Below are 19,571 nucleotides of genomic sequence, written 5' to 3'. Positions count from 1 at the left end.
TTCCCCTAGATCATCTCATGGTGCCTCCAGCAGGGTCAGAAACATGGTGAATGATTAGTAGAGTCAATTGGATGGGGCGAGGGTTTATTAAATTAGATCCTGATCATTGGAACCCTTAATTAGAGCAGACTGTGGATGCCGCATGGGAGACAGGACAGGTATGTCTCTGGAAGACCCTACTCCCTACTCCTGGTTTTCTCTGTGTGTTGTGGTGAATGGTATTAGGGGCTTAGATCTAGGTGGCCAATGGTCTTAGTGCCCCTTTTGCAGGAGCCAGGACACTTTTCACTGGGTCCCTAAAACAACAGAAACTGGGCTAACTTTCTTTATCTCAGAAGAATTTATTGACACTGTGATGGGAGTGGGAGCATATTTCCTGGTTTCATTCCTTTCCCACTGTGCTCCTCATTGTCTCATCTGAATAAATGGCACCAACATATACCCAGTTACTCAAAGCTAAAATCTTGTTTTCATCCTTAACTCATGTCTTTCTTGCCTTCCCAGTATCCATCAATTCTCGACAGTTCTAGCTCCAAAATATGTCTTCAATTCACCTCCTCTTCTCCATCTCTAAGGGATCACATAGTCCATCTTCAGAGCTCAAATAGAAGACTTTAAGAGTCTACTAACTGGTCTTCATGCTCTCCCTGATCCCCTGTCCCAAGCTATTTCCCACCAATAACCAGAGGAATTGACATAAAACCTTAAAGTAGCCCACGGTATCCAGCGCTCAACCATCAGATGCCTTTATACCAATAAAATACCAAGAGATTATCATGGCCCATGAGCCTTGTGTGTCCTAGCCCTCCCCACCTCTCTGACCTCATTCTACCTATACTGGACTACTTCATGTTTCTAGAATCTGTTTCCAATCACAAAGTCTTCAGCTTGTTGTCTCCTCTGCCTGGAGAGCTCTTTTCTGAGAGTTTTCTATGGCTGGTTCTTCTCACCTTTCAAAACTTAGCTCAAAGATCACCTCCTCAAAGATGCTGACCCTAAACTCCAATAAATCCAGTAAATAAAGCGCTCCTCTGCACTCTTCTCTATCCAAGTATATTGTTGTTTCATCATAGTCGGTAATTACTTACCTTTGATCACTTGTTCATTGTCTGTTTGCTCCCCTAGACTGTATATTCTAGGAGGGTAGGGACCGTGTATGTTTTGATCAGTATTCTATTCTCAGAAACTAGTGTATTAGTTTCCTGGGGTTGCAGTTATAAAGTATCACAAACTGGGTGGCTTAAAACAAGAGAAATTTATTCTCATAGAGTTCTGGAGATCAGAAGTCGCAAATCAAGATGCTGGCAGGGCTGCGCTCCCTCCAAAGCCTCTAGTAGAGGGTCCTCTTCTGCCTCTCCCAGTTTCTGGTGGTTTCTGATGCCCCTTGGCTTGTGGCTGCATTGCTATAGTCTCTTCCTCCATGGTCACACTGCCTCCTCCTCTTCTGTCACATTTCCTTCTCCTTCACTCTTGTAAGGGCAGTTGTCATTGGATTTAGGGCCCACCCAGATCATTCAGGATAAACTCCTCTCAAAATCCTTGGTCACAACTTTTCCCATATAAGGTCATATCCACGGGTCCTGGGGATCAGGACATGGACATATTTCAGGGGCTACTCGTCAGCCCACTATACCTAACAAAGTTCCTGGTAGCCAGTAGGTGCTCAAAAACATGTGTTGAGTGGATGAACGAATCATAACAACAAGGGATGCTGTGATCAGAGAAACCAGCCAGCTTGTCTCACTGACCCTCACCCTTGATTAGAAATGTTTACCTTCAGGTATCTTTTCCAAGTGAGTGCTGGGCTTGCCGCATTAGCGCTTACCTGTACCTGAGGGTGTGCTTCACCCATCATCCACCATGGCTATCTCTTAGGGCTTCCTTTTGTTCAGGAACCATCTACATCACCCAGGAGGGATGAAAAAGCAGACTCTCAAAGACAAAAGGATGGCGTATGTATCGTTTAAGATCTTGAAACAGTATCCACCCAGATAGGTCAATTGAAGAGGTTTAATGAGAAGACTACTTAAATTAGTGTGGGAATGGGAAAGGAAACAAACAAAGGATAATGGGGTCCCCGGGGGCAAGGTCTTACCACCCTGAGGACCAAAGGGATGGGGGAGCGGGGAAATAATGCCAACAGAGTCCTATGAGAGCTAAGCTACGGAGCTTCCTGGCAGGAGCTATAGTCATAAAATAAGGAGGGAGCAGGGAGAGAAATATACAGCATGTCTCTCTTTCCATTTTCTGACTGCTGGTGTTCTCATTGGGCAGAACTGAATAGGAACCAGAGGAAAGGGGACTTCTAGGTGCTGCCCATAGTCCATAGTGGTCATCCCTTGGGGTACAAAGCCAGGAAGAAGATAGGGCGTAGGTCTGGAGGAGATGCAAAGGGGAAATGACCAGCAGGGAAGATTGCAAGCAGTGACTTCATTTGAAGGGTCAGAGAGGCAGGAGGCAGAAGGAAGTTGTCTCTTGACCTAAATAAGGGAACAACAAGTAAGAAACTTCCCTCTCTCTCCTGCCATCCACCTTGCTATCTCTACCCTCCATGGAAGCAGGGAGACTACCTCAGTTGTTCCAACACTTGTGACACTGTTGTCCCCCTGAAGGTTGGGGACAGGAAGAGCCCAGCCACAGAACCGCCCTTTGCCAAAGGCTCTGGAGGGTGTTAGTTCAACATTCAAAAAACTAAGATCATGGCATCCAGTCACATCACTTGATGGCAAACAGATGGGGAAACAACGGAAACATTGACAGACTTTATTTTCTTGGGCTCCAAAATCACTGCAGATGGTGACTGCAGCCATGAAATTAAAAGAACTTGCTCCTTGGAAGAAAAGTTATGACAGACCTAGACCGTGTATTAAAAAGCAGAGACATTACTTTGCCAACAAAGGTCCATATCGTCAAAGCTGTGGTTTTTCCAGTAGTCAAGTAGAGATGTGAGAGTTGGACCATAAAGAAAGCTGAGTGCCAAAGAATTGATGCTTTCTCACTGTGGTGCTGGAGAAGACTCTTGAGAGTCCCTTGGACTGCAAGGAGATCACACCAGTCTGTCCTAAAGGAAATCAAGCCTGAATATTCACTGGAATGACTGATGGTGAAGCTGAAGCACCAATATTTTGGCCACCTGATGTGAAGAGCTGACTCATTAGAAAAGACTCTGATGCTGGGGAAGACTGAAGGCAGGAGGAGATGGGGATGACAAAGGACGAGATGGTTGGATGGCATCAGTGACTCAATGGACGTGAGTTTGAGCACACTCCAGGAGATGGTGAAGGACAGGGAAGCCTGGTGTGCTGCAGTCAGTGGGGTCACAAAGAGTCAGACACTGAGCAACCAAACAACTGGAGGGTGAAGATGCTTGTGGAGAGCAGGGGCTGAAGCCCAGCAAGACTTGAGAGCAAGCAGGGCAAGGATCTTAGCAGAATCTTTAATTCTACCGTGGGGTTCACAGATCAGTCCCTGCCCTGTCCTGCCCCAGGCCTAGGAAAAAAAAAGGGAACTTTAACCTCTGACTTGCAGGCTGGAGCCAAGAAAAGTATAAGAACTGGACTGGTCTTTCTCAGCACAGCTACAAGTTGAACTCCAGGGACCAGAAGGGCTGGTCCAGCTGACGGCAGATTCCACATCTCTGCTGGACACCTGGACATCCAACCTGGGCGAACCCTCTCTTTTCCTAGCAAAGCACACTCCTGTGGCCCTGGGAAGGACACATTTACCAAGCCCAACACCTTTACCTTTTTCTCACCATTTTGTTTTGATAGCTGCTTGAATTTAGGTCTTTTCCCCCCATATTATTTACTGAAAGAATAATGGAAGTATTAGAAATGGTAGAAGGATAAGCTGCCTTCCTGGGAAGCAGTCAGACAAGAATAGCTCTGCTTTGTCCTTGGGTCTTCTCTGCATGCTGTTGCATCTCTTTCTGAGCTGCTGCCAGGCTCTCCTTCCCCTCCTTGTAAGCAGGGGGATGCCGGCTTCACTGTTTTCTCTCTGATCCTTGTGAGCTCTATTGGCCCATGCTGCCTTGGGGGCAGGATCTCACTTTATTAAACAGAACAATCAATTAGCTGTATTCACCCTGAACAACATTGTTGGGCAGTTTCTCTTAAGAAAAGGCTTAGTTCTTGTGTCTATTGACAGTTGTATGGGAGGGGCACCTGTCTGGTGGGGGACCTGCTTTGCCCTCAGTGGTGGTAAACCCTCTGTTCATTGTGAAAAACTCCAGAGGGCCACCATGGGAGTGTGTGCCTACCCCCTAATTTTAGGAATCAAGACGTAAGGCCCAGAGGAGGTGGCATGATAGAAATGAGCCACACATCAGGCTGCAGAAGGGTCAGGGAGAGGACAGAAGTCTCCCAGAGCCCAGGGTCTGGGACTCATCCGTTCATAATAGCCCCAGGTCTTAGGAAGCTCTGACAAGCCATCGTATTGTTTTTTCACAATGGAAATTTTTTTGGGAGTTTTGATGATTCTGCTGCTGCTGCTGCTGCTAAGTCGCTTCAGTCGTGTCCAAATCTATGCGACCCCATAGATTCTACTAGTAAGTAAAACTTGCTCATTGCAGCGTTTCAAACACTTAAAGGCTGTGTGATCTTCCAAAGGCCAGTGAAATTTCCTACCTTTCTGTAGCCTGTTAATTCAGCCTACAGAATTAACAAGTTTTGAGACCTTGCAGTATATAGTTCCAGATTTTTTAATGTTCATATCATTGTTTTAAAGCTGGGGTCAAACCTTTGCTTGCTTTATCCTATTCTATTTTATTGATACTTCAGAAGGTATGGGCAGTCCTGCTTTCCACACATAATGCATTTCTGAAAAGATGTTCAGAAGCTAAATTTGCAAAAGTAAATAATCGACATACATTTTCTGAGGTAATTGCAATCTCAGAAATCTAAATTATTCTGGCATCTCATTCTTCGAATTTGTTCTTATACTTTGCAGTTGAACACAAAGTCCACAAGCTTAAGTCCATGAGCAGCAAATCAAGGCTGAAGACTTTCTCCTTGCAGTGCCCCAGTGATTTCTTTGTTTCAATTTTATTAGGCATATGAGACCTTGTCTTCTTGTTGTTAATATCAACATTTTAATTTCTCTTCTTATTATTCATTTTAATGAAACAAGAGGGCATGATGCAATAAAAATATTCAAGGATAATTGTACGAACTTGCCTGGCCATGCTCCTTAACCTGGATTGGGGGCTGGCAGACAGTGCCACCCTGCAGATCTCAAATATGCATCCTTCTGGTGAGTTCTGAAGGTCTGAAGCTGGTACTTGAGTAGTGGCTTAGAGAGTCTCCACATGTGTTGTACATAAGTGTGGCTGATTCCAAAGTTGAAATTATGAAGTCAAGGATACCTGTATTGTGAATATCTTTGCAGGCAGTGGAAGCTGACCTAGCTCTGTAGGAAGAACACAAACTTACTGAAAAAGATGGGCTGATCAGAAAGGTGTTGGGGGCCAGAGCACTAGGTCCAGAACTCTGCTTTGAGGAGCAATGGCCAAGGTCATGATACAGAGCTGCCCTGATAAGAAAATGTTACCAGGAAACCCTCGGGGCTACAAATGCTGTACTAGGAACTCACAGCACATAGCTAGGAATGCTGACAGGGCTCTGTGTCAGGTTCTTGCAAGTCCTAAAGCAAGCCATCTCAGGCACTCTCCTCACCCGCAAATCATTACCCCTCTCTGAGCTGGTCTCCTCATTTTCCTTGTGTAGACCTGTGTGGTGTGTCCCTCTGGTGGAACCAGACTGCAACCCTGTGTCCTCGCTGCAGAGCACTCTGGGAAGTGGGATTTCTGACTTCTGCCATGGGACAAAGGTATTGGCTCGGCCAAAGAGTTAATTCTGGGTTTTCTGATCTTAATGGAAAGATCCAAATGAACTTTTTGGCCAACCCAATGTTATAAGACAGCTGATTCCCCAAACATGAAAAGAATGTTCAAATTTGCTGGGACTACAGAAAAGAGGAAGAAGCAGAGAAGAAGGATAAGAACTGTACAAGTACAAATAGCTATGTTATTCACTCAGTCGTGTCTGACTCTTTGCAACCTCATTGGATTGTTGTCCACCAGACTCTTCTGTCCATGGGATTTCCCAGACAAGAATACTGGAGTGGGTTGCCATTTCCTTTTCCAGGGGATCTTCCCTATCCTGGAATTGAACCTGGGTCTCCCGCATTGCAGGAAGATTCTTTACTGTCTGGGCCACCAGGGAAGCCCAACCAATAGCTATAGTAGATTATTTTAAAGTCTGTGTAATATTGCACTTTATGCATATAATTCATCTAGCAAATACTTTACTAGTATATATTCAAATGATGTCCTTTGTTTTTGCTGTTAAAAATCATATTTGCATATGTGTGTGTATACACATAGGTATATCAGATCAGATCAGATCAGTCACTCAGTCGTGTCCGACTCTTTGCGACCCCATGCATCGCAGCACGCCAGGCCTCCCTGTCCATCACCAACTCCCAGAGTTCACCCAGACTCACGTCCATCGAGTCAGTGATGCCATCCAGCCATCTCATCCTCTGTCGTCCCCTTCTCCTCCTGCCCCCAATCCCTCCCAGCATCAGAGTCTTTTCCAATGAGTCAACTCTTCGCATGAGGTAGCCAAAGTACTGGAGTTTCAGCTTTAGCATCATTCCTTCCAAAGAAATCCCAGGACTGATCTCCTTCAGAATGGACTGGTTGGATCTCCTTGTAGTCCAAGGGACTCTCAAGAATCTTCTCCAACACCACAGTTCAAAAGCATCAATTCTTCAGCGCTCAGCTTTCTTCACAGTCCAACTCTCACATCCATACATGACCACAGGAAAAACCATAGCCTTGACTAGATGGACCGTTGTTGGCAAAGTAATGTCTCTGCTTTTGAATATGCTATCTAGGTTGGTCATAACTTTCCTTCCAAGGAGTAAGTGTCTTTTAATTTCATGGCTGCAGTCACCATCTGTAGTGATTTTGGAGCCCAGAAAAATAAAGTCTGACACTGTTTCCACTGTTTCCTCATCTATTTCCCATGAAGTGGTGGGACCAGATGCCATGATCTTTGTTTTCTGAATGTTGAGCTTTAAGCCAACTTTTCCACTCTCCGCTTTCACTTTCATCAAGAGGCTTTTTAGTTCCTCTTCACTTTCTGCCATAAAGGTGGTGTCATCTGCATATCTGAGGTTATTGATATTTCTCCTGGCAATCTTGATTCCAGCTTGTGTTTCTTCCAGTCCAGCGTTTCTCATGATGTACTCTGCATATAAGTTAAATAAACAGGGTGACAATATACAGCCTTGACGAACTCCTTTTCCTATTTGGAACCAGTCTATTGTTCCATGTCCAGTTCTAACTGTTGCTTCCTGACCTGCATACAAATTTCTCAAGAGGCAGATCAGGTGGTCTGGCATTCCCATCTCTTGAAGAATTTTCCACAGGTATATACTAACATGCAAATATATTTGTGTACTTTAACTTATTTTTGTAGGATTAACTCTTCAGAGTAGAAGTGCTGGTCACAGGATATTTAAAATCTTATATTTTGAAATGTATCATGACATTGTCTTCATAAAATCTTGTTGAAGTGCCTCTCAACAAAGATAGGTCATGTTTAAAGGAGTTATCAAGTTTAGAGAGTTTTGATAATATTCAAATAATTAAAAATGAATCATTAACAATACATGTATATACAGGACAGCTTTATTAACCAGAGTATCTAGAATAAATGGAATAGACCCTTGCCCTACTGAGCCTGATAACAGAATGTTCACTGCACTAGTTATCTGTGGGTCTGTACATGGATTTTTCAGGCTATTATCATGGGCACTCTGAAGCTGGGTCTTCGTGATGAGCGTTAACTCCAAGTTGCTCAATCACCCATAGGGCTGCTACATATGGTTGTACAGAAATGACTTACTGACTTTAGGAGGTGCTGTTTCACAATGTAGTCTACGGAAGTTGTGACCCCCACGCGCACCCTGGAGTTGTGCAGTAGATAACCTGCACAACAGTACCCAGCACCCCTGCCAACCAAAGCAAAAGGAGTCACTTGGAAATCTTTCCATATTTCTTTTGGATTTTGAATTCATTTGTCTAAGGCAACTGATAATGAAACATTAAGCCTATTTCCTTTCCTGGGCAATGAGGCAGCTATGGTGACAGTTCCTAAGTACATAAGAAATGCATCTTGAATTCTGTGACATTTCACATTCCCTACTCTGCCCAGTGGCCAATGGCTTCTTCTTCCAAGTGACATATTGATTGTACATACATGCAGGGTGACTCTGACGGTGTTCAGTGTTTTGAGCTCATCATCTGTTATCCCATTCTTATTGTCATCCTAGGCCCAGACAGTATCAAATTGGAAGCAGTAGTGTAGAAAATTATGAACAAATAAAAAAAGACTATAGCTGTGAAATGAATCAGGCCATCACTCCACATTTAGTATTTCCCCTGATATAAACACCTTGCTTCTTTCTTCACCCTGTTAGGAGGTCTCAGAGCCAGGAGTGGGCTGGGATAATTAGAGCTAAACTCTGACCTTGCTTTGGAGTTGGGTACAAGGTGTCCCTGAGAGCGGCAGATTCTGCTGTCCTAGAAAACCTGTCACATCTTCGAGGCCATGGGGTGGCTCACTAGGGTGTGACAGCCAGGAAGCTGGGATTGACACGTGGTGATTTATGTGACTGTGAGTGGCAATTTCACTCTTACAGGGCACCGGGGATGGCCCCTTCCCCCAGGCTTTATGAGACTGTCATTAATCACACCCCTCCAGGTGGATCTGTGACCAAGGGGATAATGAGAGGATGCCATGTTGCTAGTCGGCACAAATGTAGGTGCAGCTCCGTCCGGGCGGATAATTTCATGCACCAGCAGAGGGAGAAGCCTTAATGAACGGCACGTGGGCCGGGCGCACCCCGTCACGGTGATAACCGCAGGCTCCTCTGTCACGGCACTGTGCCTGTTGTCACTTTCGTGTTTGTTTAACATACCTGTGGTGGATGTGAATGGGGCCTGTCTTTTAATGTTAATCAGAACCAGTGCAGATTCTTTCTTCCTGTTCTAAAAAAGTCAAAAAAAGTGAAAAAGTGAAGTCGCTCAGTCATGTCCGACTCTTTGCAACCCCATGGACTATAGCCTATCAGGTTCCTCCATCCATGGGATTTTCCAGGCGAGAGTACTGGAGTGGGGTGCCATTGCCTTCTCCATCTAAAAAGTCAGTTCTGACTCTTTTTCTCCTGGCTCATCAAGAGTCTGGGCAAAGAAGTTGGGGATGGAGAATGTGCCTGTGGGAAAGATCACCGTGGGTAGGGTGGCCACCTTCAACTCTTCCCCAGGCTCAGCCCTGGACTAGGAGCACACGAGGTTGTAGATGGAAGCTTGTGGGACCCTCTGAACCTGGGTGGTCAGAGATAATGCAGTACAGGCTAGGGCTGGAGGCTCTGGTCCATGCAGGCTCCGTGCCACCCACTGCTCTTCTCTGCCCTCCCTGCCTCTTCCTCAGATGGCCCCAGGAAGGGGAGCTCGCGCCTTCCTCCTCCAGGGATTTGGCCCTACTTGAAACTCCCTGACTTGACTCGGAGCTCTGGGTCTGCTTTGGAAGCAGAGGAAGCTCTGAGGACAAGATGAGGGCCTCTCTTGGGGAAGGAGCTGAGGCTGTTGGGAATCTGCCTGGGAAATCTCTCCCCTCTCCAGGGTCACCTTACGAGCCCCACATACCTTCTCTGTTGACTTAGGGCTGGGGAAAACCTGATGACTGGTCATAGACCCTCCCCTCTCTGACACTCAGGATCCCTATATATGTATTTAATCATCCACTCAACAAATGTTGATGGATCTATTGCCACTCTGGTCTAGGGATTGAGGATATACTAAGGAACTAAAGAGATACATGTCCAGCCCTCATGGAGCTCACATTCCAGTGGGGATAGAGAGTTAAAAGCAAAATATATAGTGTGTTGAAAGATGATAAGTGCTATGGGAGAAAAACAAAGCAGAGAACAGGGATGGGGCATGTTTGGGTGGGGAAGGGTTGAAATTTTAAGTAGGCTGGTCAGGAAAGGCCTCGTGAAGAAGCAGAGCCCTGTGGAAGAGGAGGGAGCCTGTGGGGGTCGGGAAGTCAGCCTCAGGCAGGCGAGTGCCTGGAGTCTTCCGCAAGGCCAGTGCAGCTGCAGCTGTTCCTTGTTCAAGGAGGACGGAAGGGAGAGTCACATCAGAGAGATGATGGGATGATCGTGTAGGGTCTTACAGGCTCTCATGAGGACTTGGGGTTTTCCTTGAAGTGAAATGAGAAGTCTTTGGGGGATGGGGTCAAGAAAAAGATTGGCATGGTCCAACTGATATTTAAGAGGAAGCTCTGATTCCAGTTTTGAGAATAGTCTATGGTGGGTTCAGGTTGGGGGGAAGGGAAGCAAGCGCTCGTGATGTAGCTGAGAGTTGGTGGTGGCCTGTGACAGTGCTGGGCAGCTGTGAAGGCAGTGATATGCTAAGAAAGTGAAGCTGAAAAAATTTGCTGTTTATGTCAGAGTGTTCTGCCTATGTTTTCCTCTAAGAGTTTTATAGTGTCCAGGCTTACATTTAGGTCTTTGACCTATTTTGAGTTTATTTTTGTGTATGGTGTTAGGGAGTGTTCCAGTTTCATTCTTCTACATGAGCTGTCCAGTTTTTCCAGTAGAACTTATTGAAGAGACTGTCTTTTCTCCATTGTATATTCTTGCCTCCTTTGTCATAGATTAGGTGTCCATAGGTGCCTGGACTTATCTCTGGGCTTTCTATCCTGTTCTGTTGATCTATAAAAACAAAAATAAACAAATGGGACCTAATTAAACTTAAAAGCTTCTGCACAGCAAAGGAAACTGTAAACAAGACAAAAAGACAACCCTCAGAATGGGAGAAAATACTTAACAAAGTAACTGACAAGGGATTATGCTCCAAAATGTACAAACAGCTCAATACAGATCAATATAAAAAAAAAAATCAACGAAATAACCCAAACAAAAAAATGGCTGGAAGACCTATATAGACACTTCTCTTGAGAAGACATAAAGATAGCCAACAGGTACCTGAAAATATCCTCAACATCGCTAATTATTAGAGAAAAGCAAATCAAAACTACAATGAGGTATCACCTCGTACCAGTCAGAATGGCCATCATCAAAAAATGTACAAACAATAAACGCTGGAGAGGGTGTGGAGAAAAGGGAATCCTCTTGCACTGTTTATGAGAATATAAATTGATACAGCCACTATGGAGAACAGTATAGAGGTTCCTTAAAAAACTAAAAATAGAATTACCATATGACCTAGAAATCCCACTCCTGGGCATATACTCAGGGGAAAACCATAATTTAAACAGATGCACACACTCCAGTGTTTATTGCAGCACTATATACAATAACCAGGACATGGAAGCAAGCAACCTAAATGTCCCTCAACAGAGGAATGGATAAAGAAGATGTGGTAAACACACACACACACACACACACACACACACACACACACAGGAATATTACTCAGCCATAAAAAGGAACAAAACTTCAATTTGCAGAGGTGTGGTTGGATCTAGGGACCGACATACAGAGTGAAGTAAGTCAGAAAGAGAAAAACAAATATTGTATAATGTCACTTATATGTGGAATCTAGAAAAATAGTATAGATGAATTTATTTGCAAAGCAGAAATACAGACACAGTTGTAGAGTACAAGTGTATGAATACCAAGCGGGAAAGAGAGGTGGGATGAATTGGGAGATGGGGGTTGACATATATACACTACTCTGTATGAAATAGGGAAGTAATGAGAACCTATTGTATAGCACAGGGAACTCAAAGTTCTGTAGTGACCTAAGTGGGAAGGAAATCCAAACAAGAGTGGACATGGTATATGTATAGCTGATTCACTTTGCTGCATGGCAGAAACTCACACAACATTGTAAAGTAATGATACTGCAATAAAGATTAATTTTAAAAAAGATTTGCTGATGGATTCAATTGAGATGTAACAGAAAGAGAAGAGCCATGGATGACTTCAACATTTTGGACTGAACAACTGAAAGGATGGGGTTACCATGTTCAGATCTGAGGATGACTGAGTGGAGAAAATTCAACTTTGAAGAAAGAAAAGTCAGGAATCAGACTGAGCCCATTAAATTTGAGATGCCCTTCAGCTATTCAGAGGCCCCACCTGGTGGCTCAGATGGTAAAGAATCTGCCTGCCATGCAAGAGACCCAAGTTCAATCCCTGGGTCGGGAAAATCCCCTGGAGAAAGGAACGGCTATTCACTCCAGTATTCTTGCCTGGAGAATTCCATGGACAGAGGAATCTGGTAGGCTACAGTCCATGGGGTCACACAGAGTCAGACATGACTGAGAAACTAATACTTTCACTTTCAGCTACTCAAGGGGAGTAGCTCAGGGTGGGCCATACAAGAGCCTGGAGTTTAGGAGGATGGTCTCCAGGCTAAAAAGATAGGAGTTTCAGAGTTGGCAGCTTGCACAGGTAATAAAAGCCATGCACTGGAAGAGCTCCTGAACACAGCGAGTAAAGGTGCTGAAGAGCAGAGATCCCAGGAATAGGACCCAGAGCACCTCAGCATTTAGAGGGAGGAGACACAAATAGAAACAAGCATAGCAGGTCAAGCAGGAATGGCCAGGGAGGGACAGAGAAACCTAGAGAGTGACATCCTAAAAATGGAGTGGAGGAAATATGGCTAAGGCAAGCAGGTGATGAGCTGTGTCCAGTTCTGCTGGTCACTGGACTGCAAGTTCATGAGCACAGGGACTCTTCCTACATTATTCTATGCTTGATGCCCAGCTCCTAAACTAGGGCCTGGCACAGAAAACATGCTCAACAAACAATTTGTTGAATGAATAAGTCAAGTAGGGTGAGGACTGATAATTTACCACTGGATGTAGCAGCATGGAGGTGACCTCACAAGAGCCATTTCAGTGGTGGGGTAAGGATGAATGCTTACTGAGGTGGGCTCCAGGGGAGAACAAGTGCAGGAACAGGACAGAACCGAAAAGTGAGCTTCTAGCTGGAGAAAATACAGCATTAAGTCCAGTCTGTCTTGCCACATCACTAATGGGGTCATTTTCCAAGAGCCTGGCTTTCACCTTGTCACTGCAGCTCCTCAACAGAATAAAGCCCAAACTGCCCTGACACAATCCAGTTGCCATCCGTCTTTTTTGCTATCCTTAATACCTTTCTTTTCCAGTCAAACAATGCAGATCCCAGATGCCTTATGAACTGTGTAACTATCAGTAAGTCACTTAACCTTTCTGAGCCTCAGTTTCCTCATCTGTATAATAAGGATAATTACTGTATTCAAGGGGTTGTTAGGGAATTAAGCAGTAGTGTTCAGCTGATATTCAATAAGTAGCAATAATTTTTATTCCTATTTTTGCACATTTGCTTGTGCTAGGTCCACCCCACCCCACGCCCCCCATAGTCCATCTGTTAAAGTCTGCTCCAAGATCCTATTCGAGACTGTCTGTTCATTTATGCATAGCTATAATAATAATAATAATAGCAAATATTTACACAGCACTTAGTCCTTACTAAATGAGTGCTTTGTACATATGAACTCATGTAATTCTCAGAGCAACCCTGGATAGCAGGTTGTGTTATTGTTCCCACTTTGTAGAAAAGGAAATCAAGGTAGAGTGGTTAGGTGCCTTGTCTCAGGTTGCACAGCTCTCAGGTGGAACAGTAAGGTTGTTTCAATCATCCTGTCTTCAGAAAACCTTTACCTAGTGTGAACTGTGAGCCAGGCCCTGTGCCAGACACTGGTGGTTCTGAAATGCGAAAGATTCTGCTGTGTTCTTAAGGAGCCCTCAGCATGGCCTTCCTGACTACTTAGGGCAAAGGCACATCTGTTGAATTCCTGTAGCCCTTACTGCCTATCCCATTCGTGAAGTGTGGAGGTTGCTGAACATTGACGTACAAACCTGCAAGCTCTTTGAGCCATGCTAGTGGGCATAAAATCGTATCTTATCTTGATTTGCATTTCCCTAATGGCTAAGAATGTTGAGCATCTTCTCATGTGCTTTTTGGCTATTTATATATCTTCTCTAGATAAATGTCTATTCAAGTTCTTTTTCTGATGTTGAGTTGTGAGGGTTATTTATATTTTTATGTTATCCCCTTATCAGATATACGATTTAAAAATATTTTCCCCATTCTGATGCTGCTGCTAAGTCGCTTCAGTCATGCGACTGAACTTTACTTCAACTCTGTGTGACCCCATAGATGGTAGCCCACCAGGCTCTCCCATCCCTGGGATTCTCCAGGCAAGAATACTGGAGTGGGTTGCCATTTTCTTCTCCAATGCATGCATGCATGCTAAGTCACTTCAGTCGTCTCTGACTCTGTGTGACCCCATCCCCATGGACAGCAGCCCACCAGGCTCCTCTGTCCACGGGATTCTCCAAGCAAGAATACTGGAGTGGGTTGCCATTACCTTCTCCTGGTTGTCTTTTTACTTCCTGATGTTCTTTGATGCATGGAAGGTTTAAATTTTTATAAAACCCAACTTTTCTGTTTTTCTTCTGTTGCTCATGCTTTTGGTATCATATCTAAGACTACATCTCTAAATCCAAGGTCATGAAATTTTACCCCTATGTTTTCTTCTGAAAGTTTATGGTTTAAGCTTGTATTTATGACCAACCTGGACAGCATATTAAAAAGCAGAGACATTATTTTGTCAACAAAGGTCCATCTAGTCAAGGCTATGGTTTTTCCAGTGGTCATGTATGGATGTGAGAGTTGGACTGTAAAGAAAGCTGAGTGCAGAAGAATTGATGCTTTTGAACTGTGGTGTTGGAGAAGACTCTTGAGAGTCCCTTGGACTGCAAGGAGATCCAACCAGTCCATCCTAAAGGAGATCAGTCCTGGATGTTCATTGGAAGTACTGATGTTGAAGCTGAAACTCCGATACTTTGGCCACCTGATGTGAAGAGCTGACTCATTTCAAAAGACCCTGATGTTGGGAAAGATTGAAGGCAGGAGGAGAAGGGGATGACAGAGGATGAGATGGTTAGATGGCATCACCAACTCAATTGACATGAATTTGGGTAAACTCCGGGAGCTGGTGATAGACAGGGAGGCCTGGCATGCTGTGGTTCATGGGGTCGCAAAGAGTCGGACACAACTGAGTGACTGAACTGAACTAGGTCATGTATCAATTTTGAGTTGATTTTTTGTATGGAGTTAGATAGGGGTCCAAATTCATTCTTTTGTATGTGAAAATCCAATTGTCCCAAGTGCCACTTGTTTAAGAGACTGTTCTTCATTAAATAGTCTTGGTTTCCTTGATTAAAATCAATCGGCCATATATATATATGTTGCTGGACTCTCAGTTCTGTTCCATTGGTCTATGTTTCTGTCTTTTTTCCAGTACCATACTGTTTTGATTATTGTAGTTTTGTAGTAAGTTTTGAATTTGGAAAGTGGGAAACCTCCAACTTTGTTTTCCCTCCAGTCTTCTTTTTCAAGATTGGTTTGGCTTTTTAGGGACCCTTGAAAAGCTTTTTCAATAAATGACATGTGGCAATTTGACAAGCTTAGAGGAAACAAAAAGAATCTCAATCTAAGTGTCAGACCTTGAGTGAAAATTGTCTCACAATGATGATTGACTTAAATGTAAAACTATTAAACTTTTATTTTAAAAATAGAAAAATCTTTGATCTCTGAGAGTTAGAAAGTGAAAATGTTAAGTTGCTCAGTCATGTCTGACTCTGTGCAGCCCCATGGACTGTAGCCTGCCAGGTTCCTCTGTCCATGGGATTTCCTGGCAAGAATACTGGAGTGGGTTGTCATTTCCTTCTCCAGGAGATCTTCCTGACCCAGGGATAAAACCCAGGCCTCCTGCATTACAGACTGGATTTTTTTACTGTCTGAACCACCAGAGTGAGCCTTGCTGCTGCTAAGTCGCTTCAGTCGTGTCCGACTCTGTGCAACCCCATAGACAGCAGCCCACCAGGCTCTGCCGTCCCTGGGATTCTCCAGGCAAGAACACTGGAGTGGCTTGCCATTGCCTTCTCCAGAGTGAGCCTTAGACTTGATATTAAAAAAAAAAAATCTGTAACAAGGAAAAACTGATAAACTTTACCACATCAAAATTAAAATTGTTTGCTCTGCAAAAGAGTCCATGAAAAGGATGAAAAAACAAGCTAGAGACTGGAAAAATATATTTTCAAACCACATGTCCACAAAAGACTAGTATTTAGAATGTATAAAGAACTCTCAATATTCAACAGTAAAAACAAGCAACCTCAAGAAATACAATTAGAAAATGGCCTAAAGACATTTCAATAAGAATATACAGATGACAACTAAGCACATGAAAAGATGTTCAGCATCCCTAGTCACTAGGGATATGTAAATTAAAACCACAATGAGGTATCGCTACACACCTATCAGAATGACTAAAACAAAAAATAGTGACGCCAGTAATGTAGGTAGAGAAACAGAATCATTCATGTATTGTTGTAACATGCTATCGTCAGTCAGGAACAGTTGGATCTTTTCTTGAAAAGCTAAACATGCAACTATCAGCCAAACCAGCAATTGTACTCAGCATTTATCTCAGCAAAATGAAAATTTATGTTCCTATATAAACCTGTATACAAATGTTAATAGCAACTTTACTTGTAATAGCCAAAAATGGAAACAACCCAGGTGGTTAAGCAACTGTGGTACTTCCATGCCATGGAATGCTGCTGCTTCTGCTGCTAAGTCGCATCAGTCGTGTCCGACTCTTGTGTCCATAGATGGCAGCCCACCAGGCTCCCCCGTCCCTGGGATTCTCCAGGCAAGAACACTGGAGTGGGTTGCCATTTCCTTCTCCAATGCATGAAAGTGAAAAGTGAAAGTGAAGTCGCTCAGTCGTGTCTGATTCTTAGCGACCCCATGGACTGCAGCCAACCAGGCTCCTCTGCCCATGGGATTTTCTAGGCAAGAGTACTGGAGTGGGGTGCCATTGCCTTCTCCGATGCCATGGAATACTACTCAGTAATACAGAGGAACAACTATTGATATGTCAAACAATTTGAATGAAACTCAAGGTAATTATGCTGACTGAAAAAAAAGCCAGTTCCAAAGGTTAAATATTGTATCCTTCTCTTTGTGTAACATTCTTGAAGTGACAAAATTATAGAAATGAAGACAGAGCAGTGGTTGCCAGGGGTTAGAGATAAGGAGTGAGAGGCAGGTGGGAGGGGTCCCTGTGGTGCTGGAGAGATTCTGTATCTTGACAGCAATGATATCGGTATGTGGTTGTGATCCTGGACAAAGGTCTTACAAGATATGTGGCAAAGAAGTGGTAAGTGACAAAGATGTATCACTGGGGGAAACCAGGTAAAATGTACACATGATTCCTATGTATTATTTCTTACAACTGTACATGAATCTCCAATTATTTAAAAATGAAAGGTTTAATGAAAAAAACAATAAGTGCTACATTGTTTAATTTTTTCCATTTATAATGAAAGACTGCAAGCTTGTTGGTGTGCAACACGTGAGCACACACAGTGGTTAGAGGGATGTCAGATGAGGACACTTATTTTTCCATCACTCAGTTTATCTCTTGGCTGAACAGCACTGACTGCTGGGATGGTCGAGACTGTTACATTTTAAATAGTTTTTCTTCTTAGTCAAATATGTTTGATTTGTGCTCATAATAGATTGCGTTTAAAGACTAGAAACATAAGGAACCAATGATGAAATACAAGATAATTAAGAGCAAAAAATGGCAAAACTGTAATCCTACTTCAAAATTACCTTCCCCAATCGGAAAATTGCATTCATCTGATAAAAAAAAAAAATCCTTATATGGAGCATCAAGATGTCCTTGGTACTCCAAAAACAGTGTGAAGAGGAGAAAATAGAGTAACAGTTATACCCAATTTGGCTCTTCATTTATTGAGAATAAAGGGTCTACCCACACCCACAATGAGCTATTTGCAGAGTGCTTGCAAATAGCGGCCTAGAATCTGTCCCCTCTTGTCATTTATAAGCAAAACATAGAAATTATAAAAATAAACCAGTAGTGTTTTTAGCATAAAATTCCATAATTTCAGACATAAATTCTTAGAAAACAGCTTTTGCTTGTACTGGTGCTGCGTCATGGAGTTAAATCTCAAAGTATTTTTAGTGTACGTACATTCTCCAAGCCAGATTTGACACGTCACTTTTTAGTATATTTATTCAATATAATTTAGAAAATTGTGTTCTTTTTATATAATTGTAAAAGAGTTAACTGTGTATTTGTTGTTAAATGATATAAAGTGGAAATTTGTCTGTAATGACTACATATTATAAATAATATTAATGAATGCATTAAAACAAACTGTAGCATACAATACTTAATATGATACTCTTAAATAATTTGAAGGTTAAAATCACTTCTTTGTCATATACCACAGAAAAATGGCAAAACCAGTTTAAAATTTTTTGAAGACAGTAGTAGTGAAAGGCATTTGCAAGTCACATATGGCTGGGCAGTGTGGTGGGTGTGCATGCATTTGTCAGCTTTAAACTCTCCTGAACACATCAGCTGTTAAGTGCCCACTGGCACTTATCTAGGGCAATTAGGAAATGCGGGTCCTGGCTAATGACATGTTCTCCATAACTGAAAATTACTATAGGTGTGAGCACTGGATTGGGGTCAAGAGACTTCAGTCTTTCACTAGCCTGGGGTTCTTGGACAAATTAAGTGGGATGATGACAATATTAATAGACACTTATCTCCTATGGCGGGCTTCCCAGGTGGCACAGTGCAAGAGAATCTGTCTGCCGGTGCAGGAGACACAAGAGAACGTGGGCTCGATCCCTGGGTCAGGAAGATCCCCTGGAGTAAGAAATGGCAACCCACTCCACTATCATTGCCTGGAAAATTCCATGAAAAGAGGAAGGAGCCATACAGTCCATGGGGTCGCAGAAGCATTGGACATGACTGAGAGCACATGCATGCATCTCCTATGGTGAGTGTCTGAAGCCAAGCAAATCAGCTTTTATTTACATTTTAGCTTCTTTCTCATTTGGTATGTTTTCTACTCTAAGTAACAGAAAGCCAACTAAATCGGTTTAAGTCGTGAGGAAAATAGAAAACTAGAATTTAGGGCAGCCTCAGAGTTGGTTATTTTAACAGCTCATTTCAGCAGGACGTGAAGGTCCTAGGTTCCTTCTGGTGTTCTGCCATCATTCATGGCCCACAGGGCTTCTCTCAGGGTCACAGGATGGTGGCCATGGGTCTGGGAGGCCCTGCAGGTCGTGAGGGTATCAAGAGAGAAAAGCAGTACTATCTCCTCTAGTGCACTTCTTTACCTCCCTAGCTGCCTTTCTCACACCTCTCCTTGGCTCGCACTGGGTCCCCTGCTCAACCCTTGACCAGATTCCAGCAGGGAGAATGGGAGCTCCAAGACTGGCTTAGACTGTGCCGAACACAACTGATATTCCGCAGTCAGAGAAGAGAGAAAGACTGTGTGTTTGGTTTTGATACAACAAGGGTTCATGGTGAGGACAAGTAAGTACACATACCAGTAGGTTCAGAACAAAAGGTTTTCTAGGCACTGGTG

At 43.4% G+C, this 19,571-nt stretch overlaps 1 protein-coding gene across 10 annotated transcripts in view; it reads left to right on the top strand.

The window, feature by feature from the left end:
* The window catches only part of FSTL4 (follistatin like 4), a 550,514-nt gene that overhangs the window by 89,997 nt on the left and 440,946 nt on the right, over positions 1 to 19,571 (top strand). For 4 of the 10 annotated variants that reach the window (XM_086411567.1, XM_086411562.1, XM_086411559.1 and 1 more), the window contains one exon: positions 18,763 to 18,977. The exons of the other annotated variants lie outside the window; for them this stretch is intronic. In XM_086411567.1, the coding sequence (XP_086267693.1) occupies positions 18,960 to 18,977 (18 nt within the window). In that variant the 5' untranslated portion in view covers positions 18,763 to 18,959. The remainder of the gene's footprint in view (positions 1 to 18,762; positions 18,978 to 19,571) is intronic. 10 annotated transcript variants of the gene reach the window in all.

Source organism: Bos grunniens, chromosome 7 (genome assembly GCF_055505025.1).
Source record: "Bos grunniens cultivar Pamir isolate PY7600 chromosome 7, Bosgru_T2T1.0, whole genome shotgun sequence".
NCBI classification, from domain to species: domain Eukaryota; kingdom Metazoa; phylum Chordata; class Mammalia; order Artiodactyla; family Bovidae; genus Bos; species Bos grunniens.
This window is presented reverse-complemented; position numbering and strand designations above follow the sequence as displayed.